The following is a 13,001-nucleotide window of genomic DNA, read 5'->3' as shown; positions in this document are numbered from 1 at the left end:
CAACCTAAATCTCCCTCTTCCAGTTTTAATCCATCCCCCCTTGTCCTCTCCCTCCCTGCCCTTGTCCCAAGCCCCTCCCCAGCTTTCCTGGAGCCCCTTCAGGCCCTGGAAGGTGCTCTAAGGTCTCCCTGGAGCCTTCTCTTCTCCAGGCTGAACACCCCAACTCTCCCAGCCTGGCTCCAGAGCAGAGCTGCTCCAGCCCTCCCATCATCTCTGTGGCCTCCTCTGGACTCACTCCAACAGCTCCATGTCCTTCTTGTGTTGGGGCTCCAGAATTGGCCCCAGCCCTGCAGGGGGGGTCTCACCAGAGCAGAAAAGGGGACAATCCCCTCCTAGGCCCTGCTGGTCATGCTTCTGGTGACACAGCCCAGGACACGGGTGGTTTCTGGGCTCCAGTGTACAGTTCTAGCTCATGGTGACCTTCTCATCCACCATCACCTCCAAGTCTTTCTCCTCAGAGCTGTTTTTGATCCCATCTCCACCCAACCTGTGTTTGTGTTTGGGATTGCAGAATTCTTCAGTTGTTTCTTTAAAATCCCAGCTCACTGTTGTAGAGACATCATAGTGCACTTCTGCCAACCTGGTCCAGGACTGGGTCAGAAGATCAAGTCAAAGTCTTGCTCATGTCAATAGCTACACTGTGGTCTGGAGGTCATGGTCTCCCAGGGGACTGTGCCAGGCTGCTTTCCATCACCCAGCAATGATGGAGGGTTGTTGCTCTGGCTTCTTTCTGAGCTGGGCAGCTCCATGCTGTCCTCTTGTCCTCTCCCACACAGGTGGCCATGCTCAGCTCTGAATTCTTCAGCATCACACCAGATGTGTGCTGGTGGTGGTCGTGTCTCCACAACTCACCTCTCTTCTTTTTTTATTCCTTCCCTGAGCTAGATCCTGGTCTTAGAGTCTGTGCCTGACATCAACCTCTTGGATTACCTGCCAGAAATCCTGGATGGGCTCTTCCAGATCCTGGGAGACAACAGCAAGGAGATAAGGAAAATGTGAGTGTGGAGGCTGGTCCATCTTCCTCCTTGTCTGCCCATCACCCTCTTCATGGGTTTGCAGCTCCTTAGTGTCACTGCAGGGAAACCCTGTGTGCCTGGTGGGGGTGGGAAGTGTCCTTGGCTTCCATGGCTTGTTGTGGCTGGTGGGTGGGGACACAGGGGCTTGTTTGGGCTGGGGGACAAACTGTTTTGGCTCAGACCTTGTGCCTGATGTGGGAGCTGGGCCCTCAGGAGGGGAGAACATCAGCCCTGCTGGGTGCAGGGGAGGAGCAACTGTTGGTGCTCTCAGGACTGAGGGACAGTTTGAGGAGGACAGTGAAGGTGATTTGGGGGACTGGAGCATCTCTCTTAGGAGGAGAGGCTGAGAGAGCTGGGACTGTGTAGCCTGGAGAAGAGAAGACCTTGTCTAGAAGTATCTCAGGGTGGGTGTCAGGAGGATAGAGCCAGACTCTGTTCAGTAGTTCTCAGTGACAGGACAAAGGGCAATGGGCACCAGCTGGAACACAGGAGGTTCCATCTCAACATGAGGAGAAACCTGCTGTGAGGGTGACAGAGCCCTGGGACAGGCTGCATAGGGAGGGTGTGGAGTCTCCTCTGAAGATATTCCAAGTTATTCCAGTCCCATGGAACGTGCTCCAGACAATCCTGCTCTAGCAAGGGGGGATGGACTAGATGATCTCCAGAGGTCCCTTCCAACCCTGACAATTCTGTGATTCAGAGGAGTGGCTGGGTGTTCTCAGAAGGTCAGAGGATCTTGGCTCCATGTTCTAGGAGACAGACTAGACCTGTTTTGTAGGACATAAGTATTTGGTGGGACTGGCCTGGGTCTGTCCTGCTGCCAAGCCCTACCAGATCCTCTCAGCTTCTTTGTTTTCCCTGTGTCCACATGGTGAGGAACAAGGGGGATCATCTGCCCTCTGCTCCTCTCTGAGGAGTCCACCCAGGCTCACCTCAAGCTCAACAGAGCCCCTGGGGAGTTGTTCTGGTTCTTCCTGCCCTTGCCTGGAGGTACAGGTGCTGTGCCACCAGGATCCTCTTGTGTGCCCAGGTAGGACACTGCTCTCTGGAACTTCTCCATCCGAGGTGTCAGGGTGCTGACCAGCTGCTCTGCCTCTCTGCAGGTGTGAGGTGGCTCTCGGGGAGTTCCTCAAGGAGATCAAGAAGAACCCCTCCAGTGTCAAGTTTGCAGAGATGGCCAATATCCTGGTGATCCACTGCCAGGCAGCAGGTGAGTGCCAGGAGCTGGAGCAGCCCCTTCCAGGGCTGAGCTCACAGGTGGCTCTGGGGAGGTTGCTCAGCTGCCAGTGCTCTCCTTTCCCTCACCTCTCCTTGTCCTGTGTCTTCTAGATGACCTGATCCAGCTGACAGCCATGTGCTGGATGAGGGAGTTCATCCAGCTGGCTGGCAGGGTGATGCTGCCTTACTCCTCCGGGATCCTCACCGCTGTCCTGCCCTGCCTCTCCTACGACGACCGCAAGAAGAGTATCCTTGGGGCTTCCCAACCTGCTCCTGGCCCTGCAACCCCCAGGGAATCACCTCTGCCCTGCCCCTGAAGTGCAGGGCCAGCTGCACGGCTGGAGAGGGCCAGGAGAAGTCATCCCACCAAGTCCTAAAAGCCACCTTGGTGGTTTGGATGTGAGGGGGGTTGCAGGAGCTGGGCTGGGTCTGTGGTGGTTTCTCCATGGCTGGCCAGATCCAGTTGTGTGTGGGATTGTGTTCCTTACCCTGCCTCCTCTCAGATATCAAGGAGGTGGCAAACGTGTGCAACCAGAGCCTGATGAAGCTGGTCATCCCAGAGGATGATGAAATGGATGAGGCCAAGCAGTTGCTGACCCTGCCAGCAGAACCCACCTCAGAGGAATCCCTCTCCAAACCAGAGGCAGCGTCCAGCGGTGAGTCCCTCTTGGTCTCAGTCATTAGAGGTGTGAAGAAGGTCAAGGGAAGGTCTTCAGGAGAAGTTTTTGAGCTGGTTTGGTGTCCTGGGGCAACCTCTGTGCTTTCTTTGAGCCTTGGAGGCCTGTTTCACTGGAGAAGCTCTGCTGAGACAGACAGGTTTGGTGCTGGGTTGCTGCTCCAACCTGGAAACCAAGCCCTGCTTAGGTGCTGCCTTCCCTGGGGAGCATCCACATCCCTCACCGTGTGTCCCTTCAACTCGGTCATGAAGTTGACCTGGAAGATATCATTTGACTTATGTCAGCACTGGTGTGGCCAGCAGGACCAGGGCAGTGACCATCCCCTGTGCTGGGCACTGCTGAGGAGACACCTTGAATCCTAGGGTCAGTTCTGGGGAAGGGGCTGGAGCACAAGTCTGAGCAGGAGCAGCTGAGGGAGCTGGGGGTGTCCAGCCTGGAGACAAGGAGGCTGAGGGGAGACCTGCTGGCTCTGCAGCTGCCTGAGAGGAGGTTGGAGCCAGGGGGGTTGGTCTCTGCTCCCCAGGAACAAGTGATGGGACAAGAGGAAATGGCCCCAAGTTGCCCAGGGGAGATTTAGGTTGGGTCTTGGGAACAATTTCTTCCTCCAAAGGGTTGTCAGGCCCAGGCTGCCCAGGGCAGGGGTGGAGTCCCCATCCCTGGAGGGGTTTCCAAGCCCTGTAGATGTGGTCCTGAGGGACATGGGGCAGTGGTGGCCTTGGCAGGGCTGGGAAACAGTTGGACCTGATGATCCTAAAGGTTTATTCCAGCCCAAATTGTTCTGTGATTTCAAGTTGAACATTGAGCACCTGCTGCATAACCTGGGAGGAGCTCAGCCCACCCATCCTGCAGTGGCAGCTTTGGCAGGAGGTGCCACCACCCTGAGCAGGGCTCAGAGAGCTGTGTTAGTCCTGGAGAGCATCACCCACCTGTGTGGAGAGTGTCTGCCTTGAGCAAGGACAGAGAACAGGAAGGAGAAGGACTTTGGGTCCTTTCCAAATTCATGGTGCTCCTGGGACCATCATGTGGGTGTTGTCCCAGTCCTAACATTTCCAGAGTAGAAAAGGCAGAAGGTTGCAAGCCTGGAAGAGGGATCAAGTGGGAAGAAACTAAATGGAGAGGGGGTCCTGGTGGACCCACACCTGCAGCCAGCGGTGGGTTTGGCCTCCCAACCCCCCTGGGGTGCTGAGCTGCTGCTTCTGGCACCTCTTTCTTGTCCAGGCTGGTGAAAGGTGGGAATCCTGGGAGCTGGTCCTCCTCATCCCTCGGGCTGCAGCTCCAGCCTGGCTGCTGCTGCTTGGGAATCCTGTCGCGAGGGGGAGCTAGAAGGTGGGAATTGAAAGGCTGTAGGGGGGTGCAGGCAGGTAAGAGGTGCAAAGCAGCAGGCAGGGGGTGTGCAGGCAGCTGGGGGGGGTGGTGTGCAGGCAGGTAAGAGGTGCAAGGCAGCAGGCAGGGGGTGTGCAGGCAGCTGGGGGGGTGGTGTGCAGGCAGGTAAGAGGTGCAAGGCAGCAGGCAGGGGGTGTGCAGGCAGCTGGGGGGGGTGGTGTGCAGGCAGGTAAGAGGTGCAAGGCAGCAGGCAGGGGGTGTGCAGGCAGCTGGGGGGGCAGGGGTGCAGGAAGGTGAGAGGTGCAGGCAGAAGTGAGTGCAGGCAGGCAGGGGCACACACAGGCAGGGCACACACAGGGCACACACAGGCAGGGGCACACACAGGGCACACACACATGCATACACACACAGGCAGGGCACAGGGCCCATGCAGGGTGCACGCAGGAGACATACACACACAAGCAGGGCACACACAGGCAGGGGCACACAGGGCACACACGGGGCACACATACACACACAGGGCACTCACACAGGACACACACACAGGCAGGGCACACACACAGGCAGGGCACAGGGCCCATGCAGGGCACACACAGGGCACACACACACACAGGCAGGGCACAGGGCCCATGCAGGGCACACACAGGGCACACACACACACAGGCAGGGCACAGGGCCAATGCAGGGCACACACAGGGCACACACACAGGCAGGGCACAGGGCCAATGCAGGGCACACACAGGGCACACACACACACAGGCAGGGCACAGGGCCAATGCAGGGCACACACAGGGCGCACACACACACAGGCAGGGCACAGGGCCAATGCAGGGCACACACAGGGCACACACACACACAGGCAGGGCACAGGGCCAATGCAGGGCACACACAGGGCACACACACACACAGGCAGGGCACAGGGCCAATGCAGGGCACATGAGGGCACACACACAGGCAGGGCACGGGGCACGCACACACATGCAGGGCACACACGCAGGGCACACGCAGGGCACACACACACACAAGCAGGGCACAGGGCACACGCAGGGCACAGGGCACATGCAGGGCATACACACATGCAGGGCACGAGGCACACACACACATGCAGGGCACACACAGGGCACACGCAGGGCACACACACACACACGTAGGGCACACACACACACACGTAGGGCACAGGGCACACACACACGCAGGGCACACACACACACACGCAGGGCACACACACACACACGTAGGGCACAGGGCACACACACACGTAGGGCACAGGGCACACACACACGCAGGGCACAGGGCACACGCAGGGCACACACACACACGCAGGGCACAGGGCACACGCAGGGCACACACGCACACACGCAGGGCACACACAGGGCACACGCAGGGCACACACAGGGCACACGCAGGGCACACACACACACACGTAGGGCACAGGGCACACACACACGCAGGGCACACACACACACACGTAGGGCACAGGGCACACACACGCAGGGCACAGGGCACACGCAGGGCACACACACACACAGGGCACAGGGCACACGCAGGGCACACACGCAGGGCACACACGCAGGGCACACACACACACACGTAGGGCACAGGGCACACACACACGCAGGGCACACACACACACACGTAGGGCACAGGGCACACACACACGCAGGGCACACACACACACACGTAGGGCACAGGGCACACACACGCAGGGCACAGGGCACACGCAGGGCACACACACACAGGGCACAGGGCACACGCAGGGCACACACGCAGGGCACACACGCAGGGCACACACGCACACACGCAGGGCACACACGCACACACGCAGGGCACACACGCAGGGCACACGCACACACGCAGGGCACACACACACACGCAGGGCACACACACACGCAGGGCACACACACACATATGCAGAGCACACACACAGGGCACACGCAGGGCGCACACACGCACACACACACACGCAGGGCACACACACACGCAGGGCACACACACACATATGCAGAGCACACACACAGGGCACACGCAGGGCACACACACACACGCAGGGCACACACACACATATGCAGAGCACACACACACACACACGCAGGGCACACACACACACATACATGCAGGGCACAGCGCAGCATTGGTGGTTCAGTGGTAGAATTCTCGCCTGCCACGCGGGAGGCCCGGGTTCGATTCCCGGCCAATGCAGCACATCCTTTTTGGAAGGGAAACGTGCAGCGCTGCAGCTGCTCCCAGAGCACCTCCTTTTATTCCAAACCTACCGCGGAAGAGCTTTAACACATCCCTGGAAGCCGGGGTGCCCCCCAAGGGAGCCTTTCAGGCTGGGGCTGCCCCTCCAAGCAGGCAGGAGCAGACAAGCCCTGAGGCTCTGGCAGCTCCAGCTCCCAACTCTGCTCCCTGCTGGTGCTGCTGGGCCTGTTGTGGGGCTGTGAGTTGAGGCAGTTGGCACAAGGGGGCATGAGGAGTCAAGTTCTTGGTCACCAGGCTTGGAAGCCCCAGTTGTAGCAGGGAGCACAGGTTGGGAAGCTGCTTGGGTTGTTTGGCTTTCACCCTGAGTCCTGCTGTCCAGCTGGAGCTGTCCTGGGTGGGATTCAGCCTTTCCCATCCTTGTGGGGGGATCTCCAGGAGTTGAAATGCAGGCAGTGGGAGGCAGCTCTGAAGTTCTGAGCTCCTTCTTGAAGGAGCCACGAGAAGGAGCCTCCGTCACAGAGGAGGAGAACTGAGGTCTGAAGCAGCCTGTGTCCAGCTCCACCTGGTACCTCTGGCAGTGGAGAAGAGCTCCACAAGGAGCACAACAAGCTCAGTGCAGGCAGAAGGGATCCTCAGGGTTTCCAGACCCCTGGTGATGTCTTTGCAGAAGGTCCTGCAACTCTTCAGCCTCTCCTAGTCCTGCTCTCCACCTTCCCTGCCATCCCACTCACCATGTCCCCTTCTGTCTCTCCCAGGTTCCCTGGATGCATCTGGTGACTCCAACCTGAGCAACAACAGCGTCCTCACCATGACCAGGTAGGGTCTGTTTGTTGCTTCAGAGAGGGGCTTGAGGAGAAGGGAAGACTTCTCAGGGTTCACACACCACTGGCAGATGCTGTCAAAGCTGTGGGGAAGGACAGGCTGGGTTGGAGAGCGGGTGGGGTCTCCTGGGGTGGGGTTGGGTGACTGGGGATGCCCTTGGAGGTGACTGCATCTCTCTGATGTGTTTGCACCAAAATGTCTTGGGTTTATGGTAAGCTGAGGTGTTTGACACCCCCAGGAGACCTTGCAGATTCTCCCAGGGGGGTCTGGTGGGGCAGTGTCTGCACAGTTGGGGTTCTGCACCTCATTTGTCTCCAAGCCCCCATGGTTGGGCATCCCAGCTGAAAAGCAGGAGTGAAGGAAGGAAAGGGGGTGGTTGACTTGGTCATGGCTCTTCTAGCTTGGCCAGGAGATACTTGGTTCCCTCCTGCCTTTGCAGAGGAAGGGTGGTAGAGGAGCAGCAGTGGGCTGCTCTGCCAGGAGCATGGACCTCTTGAGAAGGAATCACCTGGGGCTGGGAGAAGAGCTTGGAGAGCACGAGTCATGCTGACCACACTGCAGCCCTGGCAGCCCCCCTGGCACGGGGCTGGGGGCTGCACTTGGGGCTGGAGGTGAGGGGTCTGGGCAGCTTCTGCTGCCACCCTGACATTGCTCAGCTCCATGCCCAGCAAGGTCTCTCCTAACATCCCATCTCAATCACCTCTCCTGCAAATACTTGTCCTCCCATCCAGCTCTCAGTGGATCTGGGGACAAACCCCTCTTCTCTAACCACTCATCTTTCCTTCCCTCCTGTGCTTCCTTCCCTCAGATCTCATGTTTTCCACCACTTCTCTTGGGCTGGTGCATCTACTTATGGGTTGTGGTGGTTCCCAAAATAGGATTTGTTGCTCCAGCTGCATCCCACCTTCTCTGTGGGACCTGCCTTGTTTCTTGAGTCCTCCTAAGCCTTTTGAAACAGGAGACACCAGGTTTTATCCTGGGCTTTACCTGCTCCAGAGCCTGTTTTCCCATCCCATGGGACCTACGGGAAAGCTGGGGAGGGGCTTGGGACAAGGGCAGGGAGGGAGAGGACAAGGGGGAAGGGATGAAAACTGGAAGAGGGAGATTGAGGTTGGACATGAGGAGGAAATTCTTGAGTGTGAGGGTGGTGAGAGCCTGGCCCAGGTTGCCCAGGGAAGCTGTGGCTGCCCCATCCCTGGCAGTGTTGAAGGGCAGGTTGGATGGGGCTTGGAGCAACCTGGGCTGGTGGGAGGTGTCCCTGCCCATGCAGGGGGTTGGGACTAGATGATCTTGAAGGTCCTTTCCAACCCAAACCAGTTTAGGATTCCATCTTTCAATGCCCTCTTTGCTGCCCCATTGTCAGGACCTGGCAGATTTTCAAGGGGGTACCTGGTGTGGGGTTGATGGCACCAGGCTGGGGGGCTGTAGGTGGCCAACAGGAGCCTTGGACACCTGCCTGGAGCTCCTGGTGTGGCTCAGGCTGCCTGGCCTGGCCTTGGAGCCAGAAGAGGGCGAGAGGTGGCACCTGGAGCTGGGTCAGGGAGCTGCCTGCACTCCCAGTGCCCACTGGGTGTCAAGCCAGGACCACAGGAAAGCCTGGAGTGGCTTGGAGAAGCTGGGAAGCCAGGGCTGGAGGAAGCTGCAGCTGCCTTGGGAGATGAAGTCACTCTTTGCTGGTGTTTGTGTTCCTTCCTCCCCCGGTGAGGAGGGCCTGGAGCAGGACCTGGTGTCCAGCTCTCATGGCTGCTTCTCCTGCCCTCCACACTCAGGTGTCTGCAGAGGGAGAGCTCTGCAGCACCAGAGGAGGAGGAGAACCTCACCCTGCAGGTCTGGAGGAGCTTCTGGCCCCGTGGCTGCAGAGGGATGTTTTCCATGAAGATGCCAGCCAAGAAGGTGATGAGGGCTGAACTCTCTCTAGATGGACTCTGGGCTTGTTCTTATGGCCATGAACTGACACACCTGCCCATCCTGCTCCTGGAATGTGCTGCTGGCCTTCCAAAGTGCTGCCAGGGGATGGCCAGCTTCCTGGTGGCATTCCCAAGGAGATGGGGACCATGTCTGTGCCAAGACAGGAGATGGTTCCCAAGAGAGCCCAGCAGTGCTGGGCTGGGGGGCTCCCCATGCAGGTGGGGGTCCCTGCTTCCAGCTTCTCCAGAAACCATCAGTGAAAGTGGACCCAGGACCATGTTTGAGAGGCACTAGAGGCTTCCTGGGGCCTTCTGACCCTGCTGCTGCTGCCATCCCTGGGGTGAGCCTGAATCAGGAAGGGGAGGTGGAAGCTGGAGCAGCACCCAGGCCTCCTGAGCTGCCCAGGAGAAGGAGCAGATGTTTGTCCTGCCTCGCTGGACCCAACCAGCTGGGAAGTGACTTTTGGGCTGCTGTAGCTCCATCAGTGTCTCAGTGCAAGACCTGGATGGGTTGAGGCAACTCCCCAACCACCCTGCCAGGTGGCACAGTGGGCAGCAGGGCTGCCTGAGCCAGGGGCAGTTGGACAAGGGTGATGGGACCACCATCCATCACCGAGCTAGACCAGGGGTGTGAGAGCTGCAGAAGAGCCTTTGTGGCCCTTCCTGATGTAAGGAAGGGTTCTTTGGGTGGTGTTCAGCAATGTGTGGACACCTAAAGCTGCTCTGCTGTGGAAGGGCAAACATCTGCCACGTGGCTGAACTGCCTTGAGGCTGCATCTCCATTGGGTTCCAGAAGGTGGTAGTTAAGGTTAGTGGAGCTAAAATTGCTGCTTGTCTCACGCTGGAAGTTCTTGTAGCCCTGTGTCCAGAGCTGAGGAGCTCATGGAGGTGATGAGGACTTGGGTGGAGGGCAGGGATGGTGTTGGGTGCCCCAGCACCCAGGGGCTGGTTGGCTGAAGGCAGCAGGGAGGCTTGTTTGGAGCTCAGGCACTGAGCCTGCCTTGGAGTCCTGTTCTCCAGCAGGTGGGGTCTGCATTGCCACAGCTTTCATGTCCAAGGTGTCCTCCTGGGGGAGGCTCCTGCTGGCCCTCCTCTCCAGTCTGGAGTGAGGTGATGGGGTCTGTTCCTTCCTGCCACGGTGCTGTTGGGTGGGTGAGTTGGAGAGAACCTCAGGCTGGGCTCCTCTGCCTCCACTCAGCCTCAAGACATCATGAGGAGAACATCTCCCACCGGTGCTGCAGCCACTTCCAGGGCTTGGAAAACCACAGAAGGAAGCCAAGAGTGATGGAGGACAGGAAAGTGACATCTCATGGGACCAGGAGCAGAGAGGAGCTGTTGACCTCCTGGCCACCAGCTGGAGGCCGTTGAGCAGCACAGCTGCCAGCCCCTGTGGGAGCTGCCCTGGGGACTTGGACCACAATGAAAGGACCTGGATGTTTCCAGCCTTTGGCAAGGTCACCTCAAGGCTAGAGCTTGGCTTGGACCTTAACCTTGGCTGAAAATGGGGTCAGGCAAGCAGCTGGGCTGGGCAGGAGGCCAGGAGAGAGATGACAGCTCAGGAGTTGGCAGAGAAGAGGTGACTGCTGAGGAGGGAGGTGGCAGAAGGTCTTGGAGAAGAGGGAGGAATGAGAAGAAGAGCTGCTGAAGGGTGAAGAACATCAGTGTGGGTTGAACACAGTGGGAAGATGAGCTTGGTTCCTCTGCTTGGAGGATGCTTCTGAGATAGGGGGGCAGATGCTGGGGGGTGGCTCTGCTGCCCCACCACTCAGCTGGAGCAAAGGGTGCAGGAACTTGGGGTGAAGAGCCCCCCCCATGGTGGCTCAGCCTGCCCTCGAAACATGCCCTTGCTGTCCCAGGAGAACCAGGGAGGTGGTGCCAGGACCTGGCTTGTCCTCCAGAGAAGAATCTGGGCTAGTGGGTTAGATGGAAGTGATTCCATCTGACATCTGCCCTGGCGCAGCTGCCGGCGCTGGGCGGGCTCTGGAGATGGCATGAAGGTCACACCCATGGTTGCTGCTCCTCCCCCCTCCCTGGGCTCTCCTGCTGCCTCCTGCCCTGGGAATTCCCCTGGGAATCTGGTGCTTGGAGGCCTGGGAAAAGGGGGTGAGTGGGGGACACCTCAGATCCCGTGTTCTCCCAGTGTCCCAACAGACCTTTCAGGCTGGTTGCCCTGGTTTTGTGCTGAGTAAAACCAGGTGCTTCTCCACCATCAACCCCCCCCCTGAAAGGATCCTCAGGTGGGGATCAAGGAGGCTTTGGGCTCCAACCCAAGGGGCAGGTTTGCAAGAGGAGCTGCAGCTTCCTGGGATTTGATCTTGCCCAGGACACACGTGGTGGGGCTGAGGGGAAGAGGCTGCAGCTCCTCCCAGCCCTGCAGGGACCCACCAGCTTGATGTGCCTCATGGAGCAGATCCTGGGGGCTGAAGTTGCTTTTCCAGCTGGAATAAGTTGCTCTTTGATGTCACAAAACAACCAACCAGGGTCAAACGCTCCGAAGGGAGGGGAATGAGGGACCCAGAGGACGGGGAGTCTGGGAGAGGGAGAAGCACCCCAGGAGATCCCAGCTGGTTTTCCTGCCAAACAGCCTGTCACCCACCCAGCAGAGGGCTCCTGATGGATGAGGAGCACCACTCCTCAACCCATGACACCTCCACACCAAACCATATGTTGCTCGTGCAGGATGGGCCTAAACCCCCCCCCCTTTTTGGGGTGTTTTCAGAAAGAAGCAGCTGAAAGGATGGGGCAGAGAAGTGGCACCTGAAGGTGGCTGGTTTGAAAGTGGCCTCGATGCTGTCACATCCACCAGGTCTGTGCTGCTCTGAGGCAGGACGTGGGGTGGCACAGTCAGAGGAGGACACTGAACTGCTGCCAGCACAGCAACGAGCCATTTCATGGAATGCCAGGCTGGTTTGGGTTGGAAGGGACCTTCAAGATCATCTGGATCCAACCCCCCTGCACGGGCAGGGACACCTCCCACCAGCCCAGGCTGCTCCAAGCCCCATCCAACCTGCCCTTCAACACTGCCAGGGATGGGGCAGCCACAGCTTCCCTGGGCAGCCTGGGCCAGAGTCTCACCACCCTCACACCAAAGAATTTCCTCCTCATGTCTCACCTCAATCTCCCTCTTCCAGTTTTCATCCCTTTCCCCTTGTCCTCTCCCTCCCTGCCCTTGTCCCAAGCCCCTCCCCAGCTTTCCTGGAGCCCCTTCAGGCACTGGAAGCTGCTCTAAGGTCTCCCTGGAGCCTTCTCTTCTCCAGCCTGAACACCCCAACTCTCCCAGCCTGGCTCCAGAGCAGAGCTGCCCCAGCCCTTGGTTGGTGTTACCCAATGTCCTGGTAGCCTCCAGGAGTTGTTTGCTTTCAACCCTGGTTGATGACCAAGGGTTATCCTCATCTTTTGGGATGGCTTTTGGGGAACAAGATGATGTTCTCAAGGCACGGAGCTACATCCCAGAAAGACTCCCAGCCAGGGCACCACCCAAAGTCCCCAGCACCACTCTGTTGGGATTCCAGAGGCTGGATGTCCTCACCTGGCCCCAACCAGTGGTATCTGAGGACACATGAGTTGACGTTCTCTGGAAGTGTTAGAGTTGGTTTCTGAATGCACTTTATGGATCTCTAGTCTTTGAAGCCCAAACCTGGTGGCTGCAGCACATACCAGTTCCTCAACAGAGTTCTGGACTCATCTAGGGAGGTGTCTTGGCATGTGTAGGCACCAGCTGCTTGGAAAAGTGATAAACCTTGAAGCCTGGGAGATTCCTCTTGTTTCCAAAGCAAGTTGTGGGTGTGTGGCTGTGTCTCCTCGTGCCTTCCCACCTCATGATGGTGCCACGTGGG

General features: G+C 58.5%; 1 protein-coding gene and 1 non-coding gene across 4 annotated transcripts in view; both read left to right on the top strand.

The window, feature by feature from the left end:
* Positions 1-13,001, top strand: part of VAC14 (VAC14 component of PIKFYVE complex) — a 57,708-nt gene that overhangs the window by 10,509 nt on the left and 34,198 nt on the right. For all 3 annotated transcript variants that reach the window (XR_007890553.1, XM_051629222.1, XM_051629223.1), the window contains exons 6-10: positions 886-995; positions 2,120-2,226; positions 2,346-2,480; positions 2,738-2,890; positions 7,192-7,252. Coding sequence is in view for 2 of the 3 variants with exons in the window: in XM_051629222.1 (XP_051485182.1) it covers positions 886-995; positions 2,120-2,226; positions 2,346-2,480; positions 2,738-2,890; positions 7,192-7,252 (566 nt within the window). In the remaining variant the exon portion in view is untranslated. The remainder of the gene's footprint in view (positions 1-885; positions 996-2,119; positions 2,227-2,345; positions 2,481-2,737; positions 2,891-7,191; positions 7,253-13,001) is intronic.
* TRNAG-GCC (transfer RNA glycine (anticodon GCC)) lies at positions 6,363-6,433 on the top strand. Its single transcript has one exon. It is a non-coding gene; the product is annotated as a tRNA-Gly (tRNA).

Source organism: Apus apus, chromosome 11, assembly GCF_020740795.1.
Source record: "Apus apus isolate bApuApu2 chromosome 11, bApuApu2.pri.cur, whole genome shotgun sequence".
Taxonomy (NCBI): Eukaryota; Metazoa; Chordata; class Aves; order Apodiformes; family Apodidae; genus Apus; species Apus apus.
Note: the sequence above shows the minus strand (reverse complement) of the source record. Positions and strands in the feature narration are given on the sequence as shown.